This window comes from Notolepis coatsorum (assembly GCF_963971535.1).
Source record: "Notolepis coatsorum genome assembly, contig: SCAFFOLD_506, whole genome shotgun sequence".
Taxonomy (NCBI): domain Eukaryota; kingdom Metazoa; phylum Chordata; class Actinopteri; order Aulopiformes; family Paralepididae; genus Notolepis; species Notolepis coatsorum.
In genome coordinates, this window is record NW_028171715.1 from 1 (window position 1) to 22,602 (window position 22,602).

A 22,602-nucleotide genomic window follows, 5' to 3' on the forward strand; every position below is an offset into this window, starting at 1 on the left:
AAGAAGAGAGGAGAGAGAGATTGAGCGACGCATGCGAGACAGAGAGAATGAATGGAGCTAGAATACGCTAGAGCGACAGATTTATACTAAAATGAACCCGCCTCCCATCGTTACTGCCGGAGTACTGTGGGAATACATTTACCTGCTGTGTAAGTGTAATACTATAGTAATATTACTATATATAATCTTTTATTGGATTTCCAACTATGATCAATCTCCAATATTATGAGAAGCTAGTGTTCCTGCGTGTTGTGATCAGATTAGATTAGATTCTTTAATGACCACCCAGCCAGGCTGGTGGCATTTGTTTTCAGTGTAGTTACAGCATTGTTCCAACATAGAACATATAACCATCACTTACAATTAGGGGTGTAACGGTACGCGTATCCGTACTGTACCGCCTCAATGTGGTCCTCCGGTACAGTACGTGCTGTGCACCAACGATTGCAACGGTACGGAACCTTTTTTTGCGGAACTTAAATCCCCCCGTCCCAAATATAAGGTGCACAACTAACCGGATGTTGTTTGTTCATCCCACGCAGCCACGCAGCCACGCTGAACGATAGCTGTAATTCAGCATAGCATTTTAGCCTTGGTATGGCGAGTGCAATACTAACTGACAAGCCAGAGCTAGAAGATGCTCCCACTAGGGCTGTCTTAAATACTTCGAAGCTTCGTTCGATGGCACAAGCTTCGAACATTAAAAAAAAATCGAAGCAAAAAAAAAAAATAAAAAAAAAAAGATTTTACTTCGATTTGTGTGTGTGTGTGTGTGTGTGTGTGTGTGTGTGTGTGTGTGTGTGTGTGTGTGTGCGTGTGCGCGCATGGGGCCATTGGGTGGGGCCGGGGGACAAATACACTGGAGGAAAGTAACCCAGCTCAGCACTGCCCAAATTATATCATCACTATTGCCTGTTTGAAGGATATCATCCTCAAACACATATACACCTACATGCCTTGTAGAATTCCACACATAAGGAAGAAAGATACTGGGATGTAGGGGTGGACGGTATGGTCTAAAATTTATATCACGGTATAATCTGAAGCATAGACGGTAACGGTATATATCACGGTATCATCGTTTTTGATAAAAAAAAAATAAAAATTTATATAATTTTTTTTTTTTAATAAAATATATATATTATATAATTAGACTTGTACTTGTATTATCTGCGAGACATCGCCACTACGCAACAAGCTCCACTGTCTGTGTGTACTCTAGTAGCCTCCAGCTACGGCCAGGATTCTCCAGAGCTGCATCTGGACCTATACTCGAGTAGCCTCGAGCAGAGCTACGGCCAGGATTCTCCGGCGCTGCACCTGGACCCTATTGGCATAACGTTACTTAACTGTGCTCAGCAAGCCCTCAGCTCGAATACGCATCGAATCAGTGTTATAAGACATTGATATCAGGAGCTATCTGTAGCTACTGCTAGCCGGATATATAACGTTAATACAACGCCTCAGTGAATTATTTAGTTCAATGGGACATTTCGTTTTGAACGGTGAACTAACTTGGGTTAACGTGAGCTAACGGCTAACGGAGCTATCATACACGTCTACTCTCTACTAGACTTGATGGAGCGTTTGTTGATGTCAGGAGCTATCGGTAGCTGGCCGACTAGATACCGTTCGGTTAGACAATGCCTCATCATGTAGTTAAAAGTGAATAGTTGACTGGGTCATTTTGTAACGGTAGCTAAGCTAACGTTAGCTCAGGGAGACGTCCCGTCCCACTAGACTACTAGTAGACCCGTGTTTACATGCGTGCGGGAGGGGCTGGCACTGCGCGAAGCCTCCTAAATAACTTTTTCCAGTTCGCACATATCTATTATCTATGACTAATTCTATCTATTTTTAGGGGCAAATGCGAGTGAAATAGTCGCGCTGTGGTTACATGACGTCATTGCTATTTTAGAGCTGCACTACCGGTTACACGGTATAGGCAAAATCCATACCGTAGAGCAAATTCATACCGTTTATACCGTATACCGTTTATACCGTCCACCCCTACTGGGATGAATAAACAAAATGGGAAATAAAATGTAGAAATGCATGCAATACATAAATAAATATGAATCTCCATATATGAAATAGAACATTTAGATAAGGTGCTACTGAGATGTTTTGGTGAGTTCTTTGTTTTTTTGTGGAAGTAGCCCTTCTTAAAAATGCAAATTCACTGATAATTGGTCTGTAGTGGAGTCTACAAGGTCTACATTGCCGGACCATGTAGAATCCGGACCTTGTAGACTGACATAATTCTGTGCATAGTTTAGTCTACACAGGCCATATTTCAAATAATCAAAATCTTACTTCATTCATCTTAAACATTCTTGATTTGGGGGATTGGTAGTTCCCATGGAATCTGAAGTTGTTCAAACGACAACAGTGATCCACCTTGAATTAAATCACACCGAAACCTTGTTGGCTGTGTCACAGTCACGAAAGGGGCTACTTAATTCATTAATCCAATCCACTTTATTTATAGAGCACATTTAAAAACAACAACGTTTACCAAAGTGCTGTACAAGTCCCACAACATAAGATTAAAAAAAAATAATAATAATAATAAAAAAAAAAAGAAAAAAAAAGAAAAAAATTATTCGAAGCTTCGAATTAAAATCGAAGCTCGGCCACGAAGCTTCGATTGCAGAAAAAAGCTTTGAAGGTCAGCCCTAGCTCCCACAACATTCAAGTCTCCCGTTTGGGATCATTTCGGATTCCCAGTTAACGACAGTAATGGACAAAGACAGGTGGATCGCACTAAAGCTACGTGCCGGCTAGCCCCTTTCGTGACTGTGATGCAAGCCTTGCATCACAGTCACGAAAGGGGCTACGTACCAGCATTGTTCAACTTTATTGCGAACTTTATCACGCATTTGAAACGGCATCACCCGAATGTGAATATCACTGGTACAAGGAAGAAACAGACCCTAGTGCAAACCCAGCTCCCCGTGGCATTCAAGCAGCATCTCGCTATTAATTCAGACCGGGCCAAAGCAATAACAAACGCCATAGGTGTTTTTATAGCAGCAGATCTGCGACCATACTCCGTTGTCGAGAACACAGGGTTTAAGCACAAGTCATGTTAAAGGTAATAGAGCCCCGCTACCTAGTTCCCTCTCGTCCGTATTTCAGCCAGCAAGTCATACCAGCTCTGTATAAACAAGCACACGCTACAGTTGTCCACGACTTATCCAAGGCATCTGCTATATAATAATCTTCAGATTTACTTTAAGTGTTATTAGTAGGTTACAGCAGTAAGCCTTAGTTTGCTAAGTAAATTATGGCCAATTCGTTTTATATTGTTTAATACAGTTAAATAAATAAATAGAGAAATGAAAAGCAATTTTTTGTTTTGTATTCCTCCCACCCCCCCCCCCCCCCCCACCCCCCCCCACTGTACCGAAAATCATACCGAACCGTGACTTCAAAACCGAGGTACGTACCGAACCGTGGATTTTGTGTACCGTTACACCCCTACTTACAATACATACATACTACATGCAGTTAAATACATAATTACAAAGACCACAATATCATAGTTTATGTCCATGTCCATAGCAACAGAGGTAGGGGGGGTTGCGGGGGGTGCTACAGGGAGTTCAGTGTCCGTATGGCAGTGGGGAAGAAGCTGTTTTTAAAGCGGGATGTTTTGGTGGTCAGGGATCTGTAGCGCCTCCCGGAGGGCAGCAGCTGGAAGATGTGGTGTGCTGGGTGAGTGGGGTCAGAGATAATTTTTCTACTTTGGCGGTGGAGTGATTCGAGTGATGGGAGGGGGGTGCGGATTATTTGAGGATTTATTGATTATTCTGTTTTTGGAGTGAGTGTCCAGACTGCTGTACCAAAGGTGAGGATGCTTTGAATGATGGCCTGGTAAAAACGGAGCAAGAGATGTTTTCTGATTCTGTATTTTTTTAGCTGGCGGAGGAAGAAGAGTCGTTGATTGGCTTTTTTGTGGATGTGGTCTGTGTTGGTTTTCCATTTGAGGTTGTTGCTTATGTGGGTGCCGAGAAATTTGAAGGAGTCTGTGGTGATTATGGGTTTGCCGGAGATGGATATGGTGGTTTTGGGGTTTGGCTGGTGTCTAAAGTCGATGATGAGTTCTTGGGTTTTTGATGAGTTGAGGAGGAGGTTATTGTCTGTGCACAAGGTGATTGTGTGGTTGATCCGTTTACGGTATTCTGTTTCATTGTTGTCTGTGATGAGGCCTATAAGGGTTGTGTCGTCTGCATATTTGTAGATTTTTACGGAGTTGTGGAGGGATATGAGCAGGTTGGTGTATAGGGAGAAAAGCCAGGGTGAAAGGATGCAGCCTTGGGGGGCTCCTGTGCTGAGATATAGAGGGTGGGATGTGATGTTGTTTATTTTGACCTTCTGTTGTCTGTTGGAGAGGAAGTTGTGGATCCAGTGACATATGCAGGGGTCAATGTTCATGTCCAGTAGTTTATTGATGAGTTTGGCTGGGATCATTGTGTTGAATGCGGAACTGAAGTCCATGACCAGAATGCGGGTGTAGGAGTTGCGGGTTTCCAGGTGTTGCAGCAGGTGATGAGTGGCTGTGTTGACTGTGTCATCCACAGACCTGTTGGTTCTGTAGGCAAATTGATGTGGGTCCATGAGGGGGGTGAGAATGATGCGTTCAAATGATTTAATTACTACGGATTGGTCTGTAGTCGTTGAGGCAGGAGATATTGTTGGATTTTGGCACAGGGATGATGGTGGACTGTTTGAAACACTGGGGGACTGAACAATTACGGAGGGAGGTGTTAAAAATGTTGGTGAAGACGGGGGCCAGTTCTGCAGCACAGTGATGGAGGACAGATGGGCTGATGTTATCTGGGCCTGCTGCTTTATTTTTCTTTAGCTTCTTGAAGGTGGTCCTCACCTCTTCCTCCTGGATGTGGAAGGGGGGAGGTGGCAGAGGGGAGGGGGGCGAGGGGGTGGGGGGTGATTGTTCAAATCTTGTGTAGGAGATGTTGAGTTTGTCCGGGAGCTGGTCGTCACTGTCAGGTATGAGGGGGGGGGGGGGGGGGTTCTTTTTGTATAATATTGTATAATATGGACCTGGTATTTCTGGGACTGAAGCACGTCTGCAAGACTCATCTCAATCTCACTTCCTGTCATTATTTGCATCTTCAAAATGATTTAACAGTGGCATAGAAATGCAGTCTCTGTGATATGGATATTGTGTTCTTTCATATCGCAACATCAATATGAACTCGATATATTCAGCCCTATGTATGTATGTACGTATATGTAAGGGTTTCTTTATACAAGGACAGACACAACCACAACGACATGTTATTTCAACTGCCTGTGTTGTCACAAGTATTTTAGCCAACATAAGCTAGTTTTCAACAACCGTCATTGGAACAGGTTGGTACACACGGACGGTACCACGGATAGAACCAGCAACCAGGCGGGCCACCGTGACCAACCTGCTGGTCCATTCTTACTCCTAGAATGAAGGATAACAAAACACAAAAGAAACTAAACAAGAGAGCTAAGGGGAGAGAAAGACTGACAGACAAGTGAGTCTTTCAAAGACAGAAGGGAGAAGGAGAACGGCTGAACAGGAGAAAGAGAGATGAAGAGAACCATGACAGAATGATGAAAGAACCAAGATATAAGCAGAGATAATGAAAGACTGAATATTTAGAAGGCAATCCAAGAGAGAGAGAGAGAGAGAGAGAGAGAGAGAGAGAGAGAGAGAGAGAGAGAGAGAGAGAGAGAGAGAGAGAGAGAGAGAGAGAGAGAGAGAGAGAGAGAGAGAGAGAGAGAGAGAGAGCAAATTAAGAAAAATAGCTGGGGACTGAATGAAGCATAAAAGAACAGAGAGAAAGCAAGCAATAATGAAAGTGAGAAAGAGAGTAAGATATTAGACCAATAGAGACAGAGAGAGAGACAGAGAGAGACACAGAGAGAGAGAGAGATAGAGAGATAGAGAGAGAGAGAGACAGATAGAGACAGAGAGAGAGAGGGAGAGCGAGAGAGAGAGAGAGAGAGAGAGAGAGAGAGACAGTCCCAGAGAGAGAGGTTGGACATTGAATCCAGAAAGCTCAGTGCAGCGAATCTATTAGAGGTAATCTGTGATTGTTTGCTTCAGCCAAGCAAGGGAACAGGGCCAGCAAGGCAGAACCAATCGCTGCCAGAGACCTCAATATATTATCAGCAGGGAGGGTTGCAGAGGGAGAGAGCGGGGGCCTGGGAGCCAGAAAGAGAAATCCACTGAGCCAAATCAAACTAAGCTAATTCCAGCTTAGGCTGAGCCAGAGGCTCCCAGAGACTTCCTGCTGCTGGAACCAGAGGCTCCCGGAGACTTCCTGCTGCTGGAACCAGAGGCTCCTGATGGCACTTCCTGCTGCTGGAACCAGAGGCTCCTGATGGCACTTCCTGCTGCTGGAACATGAGGCTCCTGATGGAACATCCTGCTGCTGGAACATGAGGCTCCTGATGGCACTTCCTGCTGCTGGAACATGAGGCTCCTGATGGAACATCCTGCTGCTGGAACATGAGGCTCCTGATGGCACTTCCTGCTGCTGGAACATGAGGCTCCTGATGGAACATCCTGCTGCTGGAACCAGAGGCTCCCGGAGACTTCCTGCTGCTGGAACATGAGGCTCCTGATGGAACATCCTGAACCAGAGGCTCCTGATGGCACTTCCTGCTGCTGGAACATGAGGCTCCTGATGGCACTTCCTGCTGCTGGAACCAGAGGCTCCCGGAGACTTCCTGCTGCTGGAACATGAGGCTCCTGATGGAACATCCTGAACCAGAGGCTCCTGATGGAACATCCTGAACCAGAGGCTCCTGATGGAACATCCTGCCCCTGGAACCAGAGGCTCCTGATGGAACATCCTGCCCCTGGAACCAGAGGCTCCTGATGGAACATCCTGAACCAGAGGCTCCTGATGGAACATCCTGAACCAGAGGCTCCTGATGGAACATCCTGAACCAGAGGCTCCTGATGGAACATCCTGCCCCTGGAACCAGAGGCTCCTGATGGAACATCCTGAACCAGAGGCTCCTGATGGAACATCCTGAACCAGAGGCTCCTGATGGAACATCCTGCCCCTGGAACCAGAGGCTCCTGATGGAACATCCTGCCCCTGGAACCAGAGGCTCCTGATGGAACATCCTGCCCCTGGAACCAGAGGCTCCTGATGGAACATCCTGCCCCTGGAACCAGAGGCTCCTGATGGAACATCCTGCCCCTGGAACCAGAGGCTCCTGATGGAACATCCTGCCCCTGGAACCAGAGGCTCCTGATGGAACATCCTGAACCAGAGGCTCCTGATATAAGTAAGGGATAATGTATAGCTACGAGGTCATTGTCGCAAAATAATTGACCGACACGGAGTTTAGAACACCGAGGCGCCTCGCCGAGGTGTTCTTTAAACGTCAGTGAAGGTCAATTATTTTGCGACAATGACCGAGTATAGCTATACATTATCCCGCTTATTACATGGCTAACTTACTAACAATATACCTAATTCATTTTACACCATCAAGGTTCTCTCAGGGAAGTTTCTCTCAGGGAAGGTTCTCTCAGGGACAGTTCTCTCAGGGAAGGCCATGAACAGGAGAGATTGGATTCCACTGCTAGTCTTCTTGTTGCCGGGGTAGCTTTACTGACACCAATAGAGCAGGACATCACACACCCACTCAATCACTACCTGACCCTACTGGGCCCTTTCATCCCCACAGCCTCGCTGAACAGGACTGTGTGCTGTTGTCTGTTACTGTATGTTGTTACTGTGTGCTGTTGCATGTACTGTTTTCATATGATGTTTTATGTACTGTGGTATTGTCGTAGTCTAAAGGGGGCGACAGTGGATCAGGAGGTAGAGCAGTCGTCCGGTAATCCAGAGGTTCCCACTCGTCCCAGGCAGCGCGTCGACGTGTCCTTGAGCAAGACACTTAACCCCTAACTGCTCCCAATGAGCAGGTTGGCACCTTGCATGGTTGCCTCTGCCGTCGGTGTGTGAATGTGTGAGTGAATGGGTCAAATGTGAGGAACAAATTGTAAAGCGCTTTGGATAAAAGCTGCTATATAAATTCAGCCATTTACCATTTACCATATATAAATAAGTCTACAAGAGCCTGGGAGTCGGTTAATTACGGGGGATCAGTGCTGATCAGGAAAATCAGGAGTGAATTCATCTATTCTACTGAGTAGACCTTTGCTATAATAGCCGCAGCAGGAACTGGACATGGGAAAGTGACCGAGGCATTTGTAACGATCACAGAGAACGTTGGCAAACTTGAATGCCAACATCGTGGACGCCAACAATGCAGGTGCCATTAACGCTAGCCAGGAATGTAACTTCCTCTCGAGGTGACAGTAAGTCTCGTGTCTGCAAGTATGAGGCTGTACTACCAGTTGATAATTAGTCTCACACTTTACAGACATTTCTTTGTACTACATTTAACACTAACAATGCAGAAGAAAGGTCTGGCAGGTCTTAGCCTTTAGGAATAGAGGATGGGATGTTCTGTGAAGTGTGGATCTCTTCAACCAATCACCATCATCTAGGGTGGTGCTAAATTCAAGGGACAGGAGAGAGTTTGGCTGTGTCTGAGGTTCAGTAGTTTTAACTTGATGATATGATTGCCGAGTAGGCATTCTTGGGTTTTATTGAGTATGCTTAGTATGGTTACTTTCATTAGGTACATTAGTAGCTTCTGTCTGATTGTGTAGGTAATGCAGGTAGTAGGGTTAGTAGCTTCTGTCTGATTGTGTAGGTTCTGAGGGTAGTAGGGTAAGTAGCTTCTGTCTGATTGTGTAGGTACTGAGGCAGGGCTCGAGACTAACGATGTCCCGTCGTCCCCTGGACGATCAAATATTGATTTGGGACGAACAGAAATCTTTGCCGGGACGCAAACGGGACGAAGAGGATTTAAATTTTTTCACAGGAAATGTCAATTAGCCGACTGTCAGTGCGTGCATATATTGCTGTCAAATGGTGCATGTCTCGTGCTGACTAAGTTGACAGAGTTCACTGAAGTCTAAACGTAGCGTGATTTGCCGAATCAAATGACTATCTCCGCCTCCCAACGCAGCGATATGCTAATCCAGCTGCAGCTCCTGCCCACCATTCTCATCAGCAAACCACACTAGGTTCACTCGCTCTTCTCTCACAGCCACACAGCCACACTGCTGCTGCACGGCTTCCTCCTCCTCCTCCCCCTCCTCCTCCTCCCCCTCCCAGACCTGTGGCATGTCAACAAACCACGACATGAGCAGCTCAGAGCTCCTCTTTCAACATAACAAGCATTAAACAAAATGGCCCAGTCATCTATTCACTTTTGTTTAATACATGAGGCGTTGTCTAATGTTATCTAGCTACTGATAGCTCCTGATATCAACCTCACTGGCATTCGTTTTCGCAAGTGCTGGCTAGCGTTGGCTAACTAGCTATCGCTCGTGAGCTAACGTTAGCTACCGAGCTAACGTTACTGTTTAAACAAAACTACACAGTCAACTATTTTTTGTTTAATACATGAGGCGTTGTCTAACTGGCTAGCTACTGATAGCTCCTGATATCAACAAATGCGCATTTCAGTTTAAGAACAATAGGGATGCCCCGTGCCGATCGATCTGCCAGCATGAGACCTCCGTTAGCTAGGTAGCTCACGTTAGCTCACTGTTTTAACGAAATGACCCAGTAAACTAAATAGTTCACTTTATTTAATACATGATGCATTGTCTAACGTCATCTAGCCGGCTAGCAGTAGCTACAGATAGCTCCTGATATCAATGTCTTATAACATAATTTACATTATTAGTTTTTGCAGCTGAACATTGGCTAATTAGCTATCATGCTCCATAACAACACTGCGAAGATGGCATGCTGAATGTGATTTGATTTGTCTATTGGAACTGTATGTTATCGACACGTTCTAGTTATAGCTGCTTATTAACTTTGTGCTTAAAATAATCAAAAGGTACGTTACACAGTTGGTCTCACCCTCTGTGCCATTATCAGCACAAAATATGTCCCCATATGATCAAATCGACGTTGATAGATTATATATATTAAAAAAAATGTGGGACGGTTTACATTCACTTTGGGACGGTTAAAACTCTATTTCGGGACGGTTCTGGAACGGTGGTGAAAAAAGTTAGTCTGGAGCCCTGTACTGAGGGTAGTAGGGTTAGTAGCTTCTGTCTGATTGTGTAGGTACTGAGGCTAGTAGCTTCTGTCTGATTGTGTAGGTACTGAGGCTAGTAGCTTCTGTCTGATTGTGTAGGTACTGAGGCTAGTAGCTTCTGTCTGATTGTGTAGGTACTGAGGCTAGTAGGGTTAGTAGCTTCTGTCTGATTGTGTAGGTAATGTGGGTAGTAGGGTTAGTAGCTTCTGTCTGATTGTGTAGGTACTGAGGGTAGTAGGGTTAGTAGCTTCTGTCTGATTGTGTAGGTACTGAGGGTAGTAGGGTTAGTAGCTTCTGTCTGATTGTGTAGGTACTGAGGCTAGTAGGGTTAGTAGCTTCTGTCTGATTGTATAGGTACTGAGGGATTTCAGCCAGTACCGTTGCAAAATAGTGGAAACAGGGAGAAGAATTGTGACTGAGAGAATCATCCAAAGGGAGTTACACCCACGTGCAATGCCCTGCAGGTTAGACTAATGATAATAATTAAAGTACACAGTATTGTGAATGCACTATTTCTGTTCAATGACATTTTCCAAATAGGTTGATTGATTAAGACACCATTAACCAATAAAAATGATCTGATCAAACTATTCATTGTGCTATAAACTATGGCCAGAGTCGCCTGTTATTTGTCTCATCTTGATGACCCCAAATGTTATCTGTTTCGCGTCTCACATCGATGAGGTCAGTGGTTATTGTCTCACGTCTCATCTTGAAGAGGTCACGTGTCATCATAGCACGTCTCATCTTCATGAGTTCACACGTCGTCGTCTCGCGCTGACGACTTCACGCGATGTCCGTCTCTCGTCTTACCTTGATGAGGTCACCCAGCAGTTTGTTGGCCTCCACGTAGGCTTTCTTCACTTCCTTGAACTTGTGGCCGAGTCCCATGCTGTGAGCCTAGAATCAGCAAGAGAAGAAGAGAGGAGTGAATGCCCTGTGCTGTGAGCCCAGAATCAGTGAAAGAGGAACGAATGAACAAATGAAACAATGGAAGATGAGTGGAAGCATCTCTACACCTACACACAGCAGTAGGATGAAGGGGGTCCTACAGGCTCCAAAACTGGAAAAAATTAAGTTCTCATTGAAAGGATCTCTAGCCAAATTTGAGAAAACTTGGAGACCCTGTATCACCCACGCACAGGACCCTGATACTTACAGAGAAGTGATGTGGACCTAAGCCATAGCTACCTCCCCCTTCCTTTTTATTTTGTATATTTATTTATATAAAACGTATTTGTTTTTGCTCTGTTTGTTCATACTGTAGGGCTATTTGTTCATTTGTAAAAAAAAAAAAAAAAAAATATTCATGCTCATTGTTGTTTTCTTAAATTTCTTTATAAAGTTTGTAATTTTTTTACTTATATACTGTATATATATTTTTTAAAGTAAGATAATTGTTGTGAAGGGCCAGATTAAACCGAATATATATATTTATTTATATATATATATTTAATTGTATTTGTATATTCTCTAATATTCCCTGATATCCCTTGTATATTCCTTGTACAATATGCATTGAATATCCATTCTAGCCTACTGAACATCCCATAATAGTCTCCATTCTACTATTGGTCGAGACCTTGGTGCCAGGCTGCCATACCCCTCAGACCCAGTTCAAACGTACCGCTCAACATGTACGAACAAGTCCTAGTTCCGCGTAGGAATCTGGCTACCGCACCACTAATGGGACTATTTGTTCATAGTGCGTATATATACTGCGCTACTAAAGTAGGACTTCCTTTTCAGTCCAGTTTCTTACCCTCCAATAGAGTCACAGACGTAAAGCCTCCCCGCGACGCCACGTGTGGGAGTAAGGCCAAGTTCGGCTTACCATCGGTATTGAGACATCGTGTATATTAATATTTGAATAGTCATATTTGGCACTATATCGTCGAGTTGGACGTAGTCTATTAAGCTAATAATAGTCTGTTAATATATAGTGCTTCGTGCGGTGAGAATACTACCGTAGTCAGTACCCCATCGTTTCGGGCAGAGAACTGGCTGCTTATCCAGGGTGGTTGACCCCACGTGAAGCTGCACCCGAGGAGCCCCAGAGCCGACGAGCGAGTGGACCTGTATACCGGATTATTCTACCGACGACAGCCCGCCTTCCCCGGCACGGATTATGCTTTGTATACGTTGATTATTCCATGGATAAAGACACTGCCGTGTGTTGGAACCCCCCCCCTGGAGAGGACGCAAGGTGAGGAGACGCTCTGCAAGACGAGGTCGCTTCACGTCTCTCCTCCGTGGACCGGAGGACGCCGGCCCACAAAGAGTCCACCTGCTTTCATCTGTGGTCCAAGGATCGCCGGCGCATTGAACGGCACTACAGTGGGTTCACCTGGGATACCCTTGGCCGGATGAGGCAGCCGGATTCTACCCCCCCCCCCCTTCCTACTCCTGTCGGCTTACAAGCGACCGGATTAACCCCCCCTAGTGTATCCAGTCTATAATCATTAAAGTATCACTGCTGTTATTCCTTAAACTATTCCAGGTCGTATATGTACCACCTGCGCCTTCAGAGATTGGACATTCTCTATTGATATACCGACGAATACTCTTGCCATAAAAGTGCATACTAATTCCCATTCATAAATGTGATTGATTTGATTAAGTGCTTGCTCTACACACCATCGCTGTGTAGAAATAAAGACCTATTTCTAATTCGTACATTTGTGTTGGATCCGTTTCATCTACGTGACAGTGTTCATCATAATATATTTATGCCGAGTACTGGGTGGCCGAATATTAAGTACAAAGGTAGTGGTAGTAAGTATCATATCTAGTAATACAGTCAGGGAATTGTACCCCTCAGTTACAATAATACTTTATTGGTCTTGGACATGTGAGGTCGCGGCAGGAAGGCATTGGAACACATGTTCTTAACCCGTTAGGTTTGGTATAATGCGTTTGCATCTAGTGCATCATTTGCAAACTTGCTTTTTACCTTTCAATTTTGATCTTAAAAATGTGTGAAACACGTTGTTGTCGTTCTATAAATAAAGGTTCACTTTACATTCACTCTGGACGTGTACCCAATGGGTTCTCTGCCTAGCGAGTCGAATCCAATTTGGCATCAGAACTGAAAAAAAGAACCGGTCTCATTACCCCGTGATATTTCAATAATTGACAATCCGGGGACGGGAGATATTTTCGGAGCACTTATATCTACAGAGAATCCATTTGTCGGGACGATAAACAAGCTAGAGCCTCGTCAGTCATTACCCCTTTCACTACATGCGGTTAACCCTTTCACTACCACGCTACACATGGTTAACCCGTTCACTACCACACTACAGAAGGTTAACCCTTTCACTACAGACAGTTAACCCTTTCACTACCACACCACATACGTTTAACCCTTTCACTACCACACTACATGCGGTTAACCCTTTCACTGCCACACTACATAAGGTTAGTCCTTTCACTACCACACTGCAGAAGGTTAACCCTTTCACTACCACACTACATAAGGTTAACCCTTTAAATAATAATAATAAATAATACATTTTATTTATATAGCGCTTCTCAATGGCCGAAGTCGCTGAAAAACGACCACAATACAGAATGTTAACCCTTTCACTACCACACTACATACGGTTAACCCTTTCACTACCACACTACAGCCGGTTAAACCCTTTCACTACCACACTACATACGGTTAACCCTTTCACTACCACACTACAGAATGTTAAGGCACCCCGGTGTCTGCAGCTCACAGTAAATGCCAGACTGGGAGCCAGGATCTCTGCCCTTATGTGCAACATTGCACTGTCACTTACAAACTGTTTTGCTTAATAGTCTGTGACATTAAAGGCCCGGTCTGTGATCCGAACATAAACAAATAGGCGGCCCCCACCACCACGAAACCTTTAGAAGAGCATGGTTCACAACTATTGACTAAACAGTCCTGGGATGCAAGAATGACATTTTTCATTATAAAAATTATGCAGCATTGCCCTTTTAAAGGCCCAGTCAGTGATCCAAACGTACTATAAACAAACGTTTTCATTCTCTAATTGATTGACTGAGCTCTTGATACAAGGAGGACAACTGATGAATGTGCATTTTTTAATTGTATTCACTGTATTTTGTGTCTGAAAAAGGTTTGCTTACGTTGGCAATGTTTATAAACACTGGAGTAAAATAGACAAAATATTGAGATAAAAAATCCAAAAGGTTCTTTTTCCATTTACAGATCAAACAAAAAAAAGACTACAGATTTGGGCTTTAATAGCTGAAAACGAGGCTACAAATGTGCATTCAGTCGCCGTCAAATTGCCTGTGACAAGTCTAAAAGACGACACTGTGCACTGTGTAGACACACTGAGCCTCTGATATTGTACTTTGTGTGTCACTTAGCATTAGAGAATAAGTAAACAGGTCTTAGAGGCAACACTTTTGTTCAGCGCTTTCAAAGCAATCAGGGCCCTGTTTCACAGGATGCATCTCTGGGGGGGCCGCCTCCCTTCCCCTTCCACGACTCGTACAGCACGCACCCTTCAGACGATCTAACACATTACCTGACTAGACCAGGGGTCTCCAAACCTTGTCCTGTGAGGGCTCAGGGCCACATAACCTGTCCCTTCTCTGGTGGGGGCCGGGGTCAGTTTGTAACAGAAAAAGTGTGACGATCGCAGGGGGGTGCCTAAACGTAAACATTTATTGTTTTCCAGAAAGCCACACATAACCAAATATTAATAACCCTTTCCGGGATCTTCACAGATAAAAAAAGTCAGGAAATAAATAATAACACTATTAATGAAATAAATAACACTATTTATGACTTGATTTTATTGATTGACTTGTTTGTCTGTCCTCGTACCCTCTGCTAGGCTTATTGATCTGCTGGGGAACCAACCCGTACATATTATATATATGTATTAGGACTGTCGATATTAATGTGTTAACCCTTTCATGACCACACTACCAACGGGTTAACCCTTTCACTGCGACAATACAGAAGGTTAACCCTTTTCACTGCCACACAACAAAGGGTTAACACTTTCACACTACAGAAGGTTAACAACTTTCAATATACGGTGAATCACCGTTTTAAATTCAGGATGCTTAGTTTCCAAGTGCCGCTGTAATTTACTTGGTTTAAAGCTCTCGTTAGAAAGGATCTCGTAAAACACTAAACGCACTGTGGTCTCAGGTCATCTTCTTGGCACGTCCAAGTAAATCCATATGCCAAGTATTTAGGATCATAACTTCTTTTACTCCGTTTCATAGTAGTTCTGGTATCGCTACTACAAAATTCTGCCTTTCTCTTGCCAGCATTTGGAACACACGCACGTGACGCGCCGCTTCTGACAACAGACCTATCCATTGCGAGTGTCCAGGTTAAATGAATCAACTTTATCATCAGCTTTATATGCTTGACCTGGAAAGCCCCCCCCCCCCCCCCCCACCCACCTGGAAGTGCTTTAGTTACGCGACAGTGTCGATCACAAATATCTGAGTACACATTGACTCACAAAAGACCAGACGGGATACCTGCGCAGGGCCGTCACGCACGCTCGCGCATGCACGTCGCGGCACTTTGCGCTCCTCTGACTCACAAAAGACCAGACGTGGCCTCAGTGATTATACCTGCGCAGGATGTATGATGTGTATCGAAATACTGTGCCTCCGTTGATGCAGGGGCGAGACGTGGCAAATACACACAGCGGCCAGGTGGAAAACTCCATCCAATTTGGGTGGCGACCCGTAGTTTGAGAACCGCTGCTTTAGATACGTAAGTACATTAAATAAAAAATACCCCTCTACTTTTACTTAAGTAACATTTGAATGGAGGACTTTGACTTTGACCAGAGTACTCATTTGTCTGAGTATTTCTACGTTTACTCAAGTAAAGGAACTGTGTACGTCCTCCACCGGCTTCTTCCACCAACAGTGTTGCTGTGTGGCAATGATAAAGTACCTCGTGTCTAAATATCTAGTGCAATGGTTCAATCTAACGACAAGTGCACTCATACTCGTACCTGGAAGTGCAGGTTGGTGTACTGGCCCCCTGGGATCTCGTTCTCGTACACGTCGGCGTTGCCGGACTTCATGGTGGCGGTGCAGTCGAAGGGGGCGTACAGGCCGCGGGCCACCTCCCAGTACTCGCTGTAGTCATAGACGTTCTCCAGGGCGATGCCTGGAGGGGAGGGGGAGGGAGACGATACTCATTCATTCATTAACTCAACACAGAGACTCAGTCTCCACTGTTGTCTTCACCGATGACATCACTGGAGGACATATTCAAACTCATTGACTCTCAATATGTATTAAATTATTATGTACAAGTACCCTTTGAACAACATTAGGACCAGTTTCCAAATGTTATCCAGTATTAGTCGAATCTGGGGAACCACACAATCACACTGGACGGAATGAGAATTTGTTTTTAAATCGACAAAACCTGAACAGCCATTGGGCTGTGGTACTTAAAATGGCCACCACAGGATGTCTTGGTCATGTGGTCATGGAGATCAACGTCGGACAAGCTAAGGTAAGCTCGATGTTGACGACGTTTCCTCGACAACCATATGGAAATTCAGCGCCTTGGAAGCGCCGGGACCAGAATTCTATTGAATAGAATGAAAGGTTCAGAACGCTGGTCCCAGTCAGCACGGTGGTTGTTTACTTCCACATCGGTGGCCGAAACGTCCTCATATAGATGGGTTTTCGAACCAACCAGCAATACCCGCTGAATCATGTGACTGAGGTGCCCCCTACTGTACCTGCGTTGAGCTGTGGTGCTAAAAAAGTACAATGAGGCTCTATGGAGAAACCATGACACTCCCCTGACTAAAAGTACAATGGGACTCTATGGAGAAACCATGACACTCCCCTGACTAAAAGTACAATGAGGCTCTATGGAGAAACCATGACACTCCCCTGACTAAAAGTACAATGGGACTCTATGGAGAAACCATGGCACTCCCCTGACTAAAAGTACAATGAGGCTCTATGGAGAAACCATGACACTCCCCTGACTAAAAGTACAATGGGACTCTATGGAGAAACCATGGCACTCCCCTGACTAAAAGTACAATGAGGCTCTATGGAGAAACCATGGCACTCCCCTGACTAAAAGTACAAAGGGGCTCTATGGAGAAACCATGGCACTCCCCTGACTAAAAGTACAATGAGGCTCTATGGAGAAACCATGCCACTCCCCTGACTAAAAGTACAATGGGACTCTATGGAGAAACCATGGCACTCCCCTGACTAAAAGTACAATGTGGCGCTTTGGAGAAACCATGGCACTCCCCTGACTAAAAGTACAATGAGGCTCTATGGAGAAACCATGGCACTCCCCTGACTAAAAGTACAATGAGGCTCTATGGAGAAACCATGACACTCCCCTGACTAAAAGTACAATGGGGCTCTATGGAGAAACCATGACACTCCCCTGACTAAAAGTACAATGGGACTCTATGGAGAAACCATGACACTCCCCTGACTAAAAGTACAATGAGGCTCTATGGAGAAACCATGACACTCCACTGACTAAAAGTACAATGGGACTCTATGGAGAAACCATGGCACTCCCCTGACTAAAAGTACAATGAGGCTCTATGGAGAAACCATGACACTCCCCTGACTAAAAGTACAATGGGACTCTATGGAGAAACCATGGCACTCCCTTGACTAAAAGTACAATGAGGCTCTATGGAGAAACCATGGCACTCCCCTGACTAAAAGTACAAAGGGGCTCTATGGAGAAACCATGGCACTCCCCTGACTAAAAGTACAATGAGGCTCTATGGAGAAACCATGCCACTCCCCTGACTAAAAGTACAATGGGACTCTATGGAGAAACCATGGCACTCCCCTGACTAAAAGTACAATGTGGCGCTTTGGAGAAACCATGGCACTCCCCTGACTAAAAGTACAATGAGGCTCTATGGAGAAACCATGGCACTCCCCTGACTAAAAGTACAATGAGGCTCTATGGAGAAACCATGACACTCCCCTGACTAAAAGTACAATGGGGCTCTATGGAGAAACCATGACACTCCCCTGACTAAAAGTACAATGGGGCTCTATGGAGAAACCATGGCACTCCCCTGACTAAAAGTACAATGGGGCTCTATGGAGAAACCATGACACTCCCCTGACTAAAAGTACAATGGGGCTCTATGGAGAAACCATGACACTCCCCTGACTAAAAGTACAATGGGGCTCTATGGAGAAACCATGACACTCCCCTGACTAAAAGTACAATGAGGCTCTATGGAGAAACCATGACACTCCCCTGACTAAAAGTATAATGGAGCTCTATGTAGAAACCATGACACTCCCCTGACTAAAAGTATAAAGGGGCTCTATGGAGAAACCATGACACTCCCCTGACTAAAAGTACAATGAGGCTCTATGGAGAAACCATGACACTCCCCTGACTAAATGGAACTCTATGGAGAAACCATGGCACTCCCCTGACTAAAAGTACAAAGGGACTCTATGGAGAAACCATGGCACTCCCCTGACTAAAAGTACAATGGGGCTCTATGGAGAAACCATGACACTCCCCTGACTAAAAGTACAATGGGGCTCTATGGAGAAACCATGACACTCCCCTGACTAAAAGTACAATGGGGCTCTATGGAGAAACCATGGCACTCCCCTGACTAAAAGTACAATGGGGCTCTATGGAGAAACCATGACACTCCCCTGACTAAAAGTACAATGGGGCTCTATGGAGAAACCATGACACTCCCCTGACTAAAAGTACAATGGGGCTCTATGGAGAAACCATGACACTCCCCTGACTAACAGTACAATGAGGCTCTATGGAGAAACCATGACACTCCCCTGACTAAAAGTACAATGAGGCTCTATGGAGAAACCATGGCACTCCCCTGACTAAAAGTACAATGAGGCTCTATGGAGAAACCATGGCACTCCCCTGACTAAAAGTATAAACGGCTCTATGGAGAAACCATGACACTCCCCTGACTAAAAGTACAATGAGGCTCTATGGAGAAACCATGACACTCCCCTGACTAAAAGTACAAAGGGACTCTATGGAGAAACCATGGCACTCCCCTGACTAAAAGTACAAAGAGACTCTATGGAGAAACCATGGCACTCCCCTGACTAAAAGTACAATGAGGCTCTATGGAGAAACCATGACACTCCCCTGACTAAAAGTACAATGAGGCTCTATGGAGAAACCATGACACTCCCCTGACTAAAAGTATAATGGAGCTCTATGTAGAAACCATGACACTCCCCTGACTAAAAGTACAATGGAGCTCTATGGAGAAACCATGACACTCCCCTGACTAAAAGTACAATGGAGCTCTATGGAGAAACCATGACACTCCCCTGACTAAAAGTACAAAGGGGCTCTATGGAGAAACCATGACACTCCCCTGACTAAAAGTACAATGGAGCTCTATGGAGAAACCATGGCACTCCCCTGACTAAAAGTACAATGGGGCTCTATGGAGAAACCATGACACTCCCCTGACTAAAAGTACAATGAGGCTCTATGGAGAAACCATGACACTCCCCTGACTAAAAGTACAAAGGGGCTCTATGGAGAAACCATGGCACTCCCCTGACTAAAAGTATAATGGAGCTCTATGGAGAAACCATGGCACTCCCCTGACTAAAAGTACAAAGGGGCTCTATGGAGAAACCATGGCACTCCCCTGACTAAAAGTATAATGGAGCTCTATGGAGAAACCATGACACTCCCCTGACTAAAAGTATAATGGAGCTCTATGGAGAAACCATGACACTCCCCTGACTAAAAGTATAATGGAACTCTATGGAGAAACCATGGCACTCCCCTGACTAAAAGTACAAAGGGGCTCTATGGAGAAACCATGACACTCCCCTGACTAAAAGTACAATGAGGCTCTATGGAGAAACCATGGCACTCCCCTGACTAAAAGTACAATGGGGCTCTATGGAGAAACCATGACACTCCCCTGACTAAAAGTACAATGAGGCTCTATGGAGAAACCATGACACTCCCCTGACTAAAAGTACAAAGGGGCTCTATGGAGAAACCATGACACTCCCCTGACTAAAAGTACAATGAGGCTCTATGGAGAAACCATGGCACTCCCCTGACTAAACGTATAATGGAGCTCTATGGAGAAACCATGACACTCCCCTGACTAAAAGTATAATGGAGCTCTATGGAGAAACCATGACACTCCCCTGACTAAAAGTATAATGGAACTCTATGGAGAAACCATGACACTCCCCTGACTAAAAGTACAATGAGGCTCTATGGAGAAACCATGACACTCCCCTGACTAAAAGTACAATGAGGCTCTATGGAGAAACCATGACACTCCCCTGACTAAAAGTATAATGGAGCTCTATGGAGAAACCATGACACTCCCCTGACTAAAAGTACAAATGGGCTCTATGGAGAAACCATGACACTCCCCTGACTAAAAGTACAATGAGGCTCTATGGAGAAACCATGGCACTCCCCTGACTAAAAGTATAATGGAGCTCTATGGAGAAACCATGACACTCCCCTGACTAAAAGTACAAATGGGCTCTATGGAGAAACCATGACACTCCCCTGACTAAAAGTACAATGAGGCTCTATGGAGAAACCATCACACTCCCCTGACTAAAAGTACAATGAGGCTCTATGGAGAAACCATGGCACTCCTCTGACTAAAAGTACAATGAGGCTCTATGGAGAAACCATGGCACTCCCCTGACTAAAAGTACAATGAGGCTCTATGGAGAAACCATGGCACTCCCCTGACTAAAAGTACAATGGGGCTCTATGGAGAAACCATGACACTCCCCTGACTAAAAGTATAATGGAGCTCTATGGAGAAACCATGACACTCCCCTGACTAAAAGTACAAATGGGCTCTATGGAGAAACCATGACACTCCCCTGACTAAAAGTACAATGAGGCTCTATGGAGAAACCATGACACTCCCCTGACTAAAAGTACAATGAGGCTCTATGGAGAAACCATGGCACTCCTCTGACTAAAAGTACAATGAGGCTCTATGGAGAAACCATGGCACTCCCCTGACTAAAAGTACAATGAGGCTCTATGGAGAAACCATGGCACTCCCCTGACTAAAAGTACAATGGGGCTCTATGGAGAAACCATGACACTCCCCTGACTAAAAGTATAATGGAGCTCTATGGAGAAACCATGACACTCCCCTGACTAAAAGTACAAATGGGCTCTATGGAGAAACCATGACACTCCCCTGACTAAAAGTACAATGAGGCTCTATGGAGAAACCATGACACTCCCCTGACTAAAAGTACAATGAGGCTCTATGGAGAAACCATGGCACTCCTCTGACTAAAAGTACAATGAGGCTCTATGGAGAAACCATGGCACTCCCCTGACTAAAAGTACAATGAGGCTCTATGGAGAAACCATGGCACTCCCCTGACTAAAAGTACAATGGGGCTCTATGGAGAAACCATGACACTCCCCTGACTAAAAGTATAATGGAGCTCTATGGAGAAACCATGACACTCCCCTGACTAAAAGTACAATGGGGCTCTATGGAGAAACCATGACACTCCCCTGACTAAAAGTACAATGGGGCTCTATGGAGAAACCATGGCACTCCCCTGACTAAAAGTACAATGGGGCTCTATGGAGAAACCATGACACTCCCCTGACTAAAAGTGCAATGGGGCTCTATGGAGAAACCATGACACTCCCCTGACTAACAGTACAATGAGGCTCTATGGAGAAACCATGACACTCCCCTGACTAAAAGTACAATGAGGCTCTATGGAGAAACCATGGCACTCCCCTGACTAAAAGTACAATGAGGCTCTATGGAGAAACCATGGCACTCCCCTGACTAAAAGTATAAACGGCTCTATGGAGAAACCATGACACTCCCCTGACTAAAAGTACAATGAGGCTCTATGGAGAAACCATGACACTCCCCTGACTAAAAGTACAATGAGGCTCTATGGAGAAACCATGACACTCCCCTGACTAAAAGTACAAAGGGACTCTATGGAGAAACCATGGCACTCCCCTGACTAAAAGTACAAAGAGACTCTATGGAGAAACCATGGCACTCCCCTGACTAAAAGTACAATGAGGCTCTATGGAGAAACCATGACACTCCCCTGACTAAAAGTACAATGAGGCTCTATGGAGAAACCATGACACTCCCCTGACTAAAAGTATAATGGAGCTCTATGTAGAAACCATGACACTCCCCTGACTAAAAGTACAATGAAGCTCTATGGAGAAACCATGACACTCCCCTGACTAAAAGTACAATGGAGCTCTATGGAGAAACCATGACACTCCCCTGACTAAAAGTACAATGGAGCTCTATGAAGAAACCATGACACTCCCCTGACTAAACGTATAATGGAGCTCTATGGAGAAACCATGACACTCCCCTGACTAAAAGTACAATGGAGCTCTATGGAGAAACCATGGCACTCCCCTGACTAAAA

General features: G+C 44.9%; 1 protein-coding gene across 1 annotated transcript in view; it reads right to left on the reverse strand.

Annotated features, from left to right (window-relative positions):
• Window positions 1-6,265: 6,265 nt before the first annotated feature.
• The window catches only part of pcxb (pyruvate carboxylase b), a gene marked incomplete at both ends in the record, with an annotated part of 123,127 nt that continues 106,790 nt past the window's right edge, over window positions 6,266-22,602 (reverse strand). Inside the window, 3 exons of the mRNA XM_084339127.1 lie at window positions 6,266-7,255; window positions 10,975-11,061; window positions 16,155-16,312. Of these exons, the coding sequence (XP_084195253.1) occupies window positions 6,266-7,255; window positions 10,975-11,061; window positions 16,155-16,312 (1,235 nt within the window). The remainder of the gene's footprint in view (window positions 7,256-10,974; window positions 11,062-16,154; window positions 16,313-22,602) is intronic.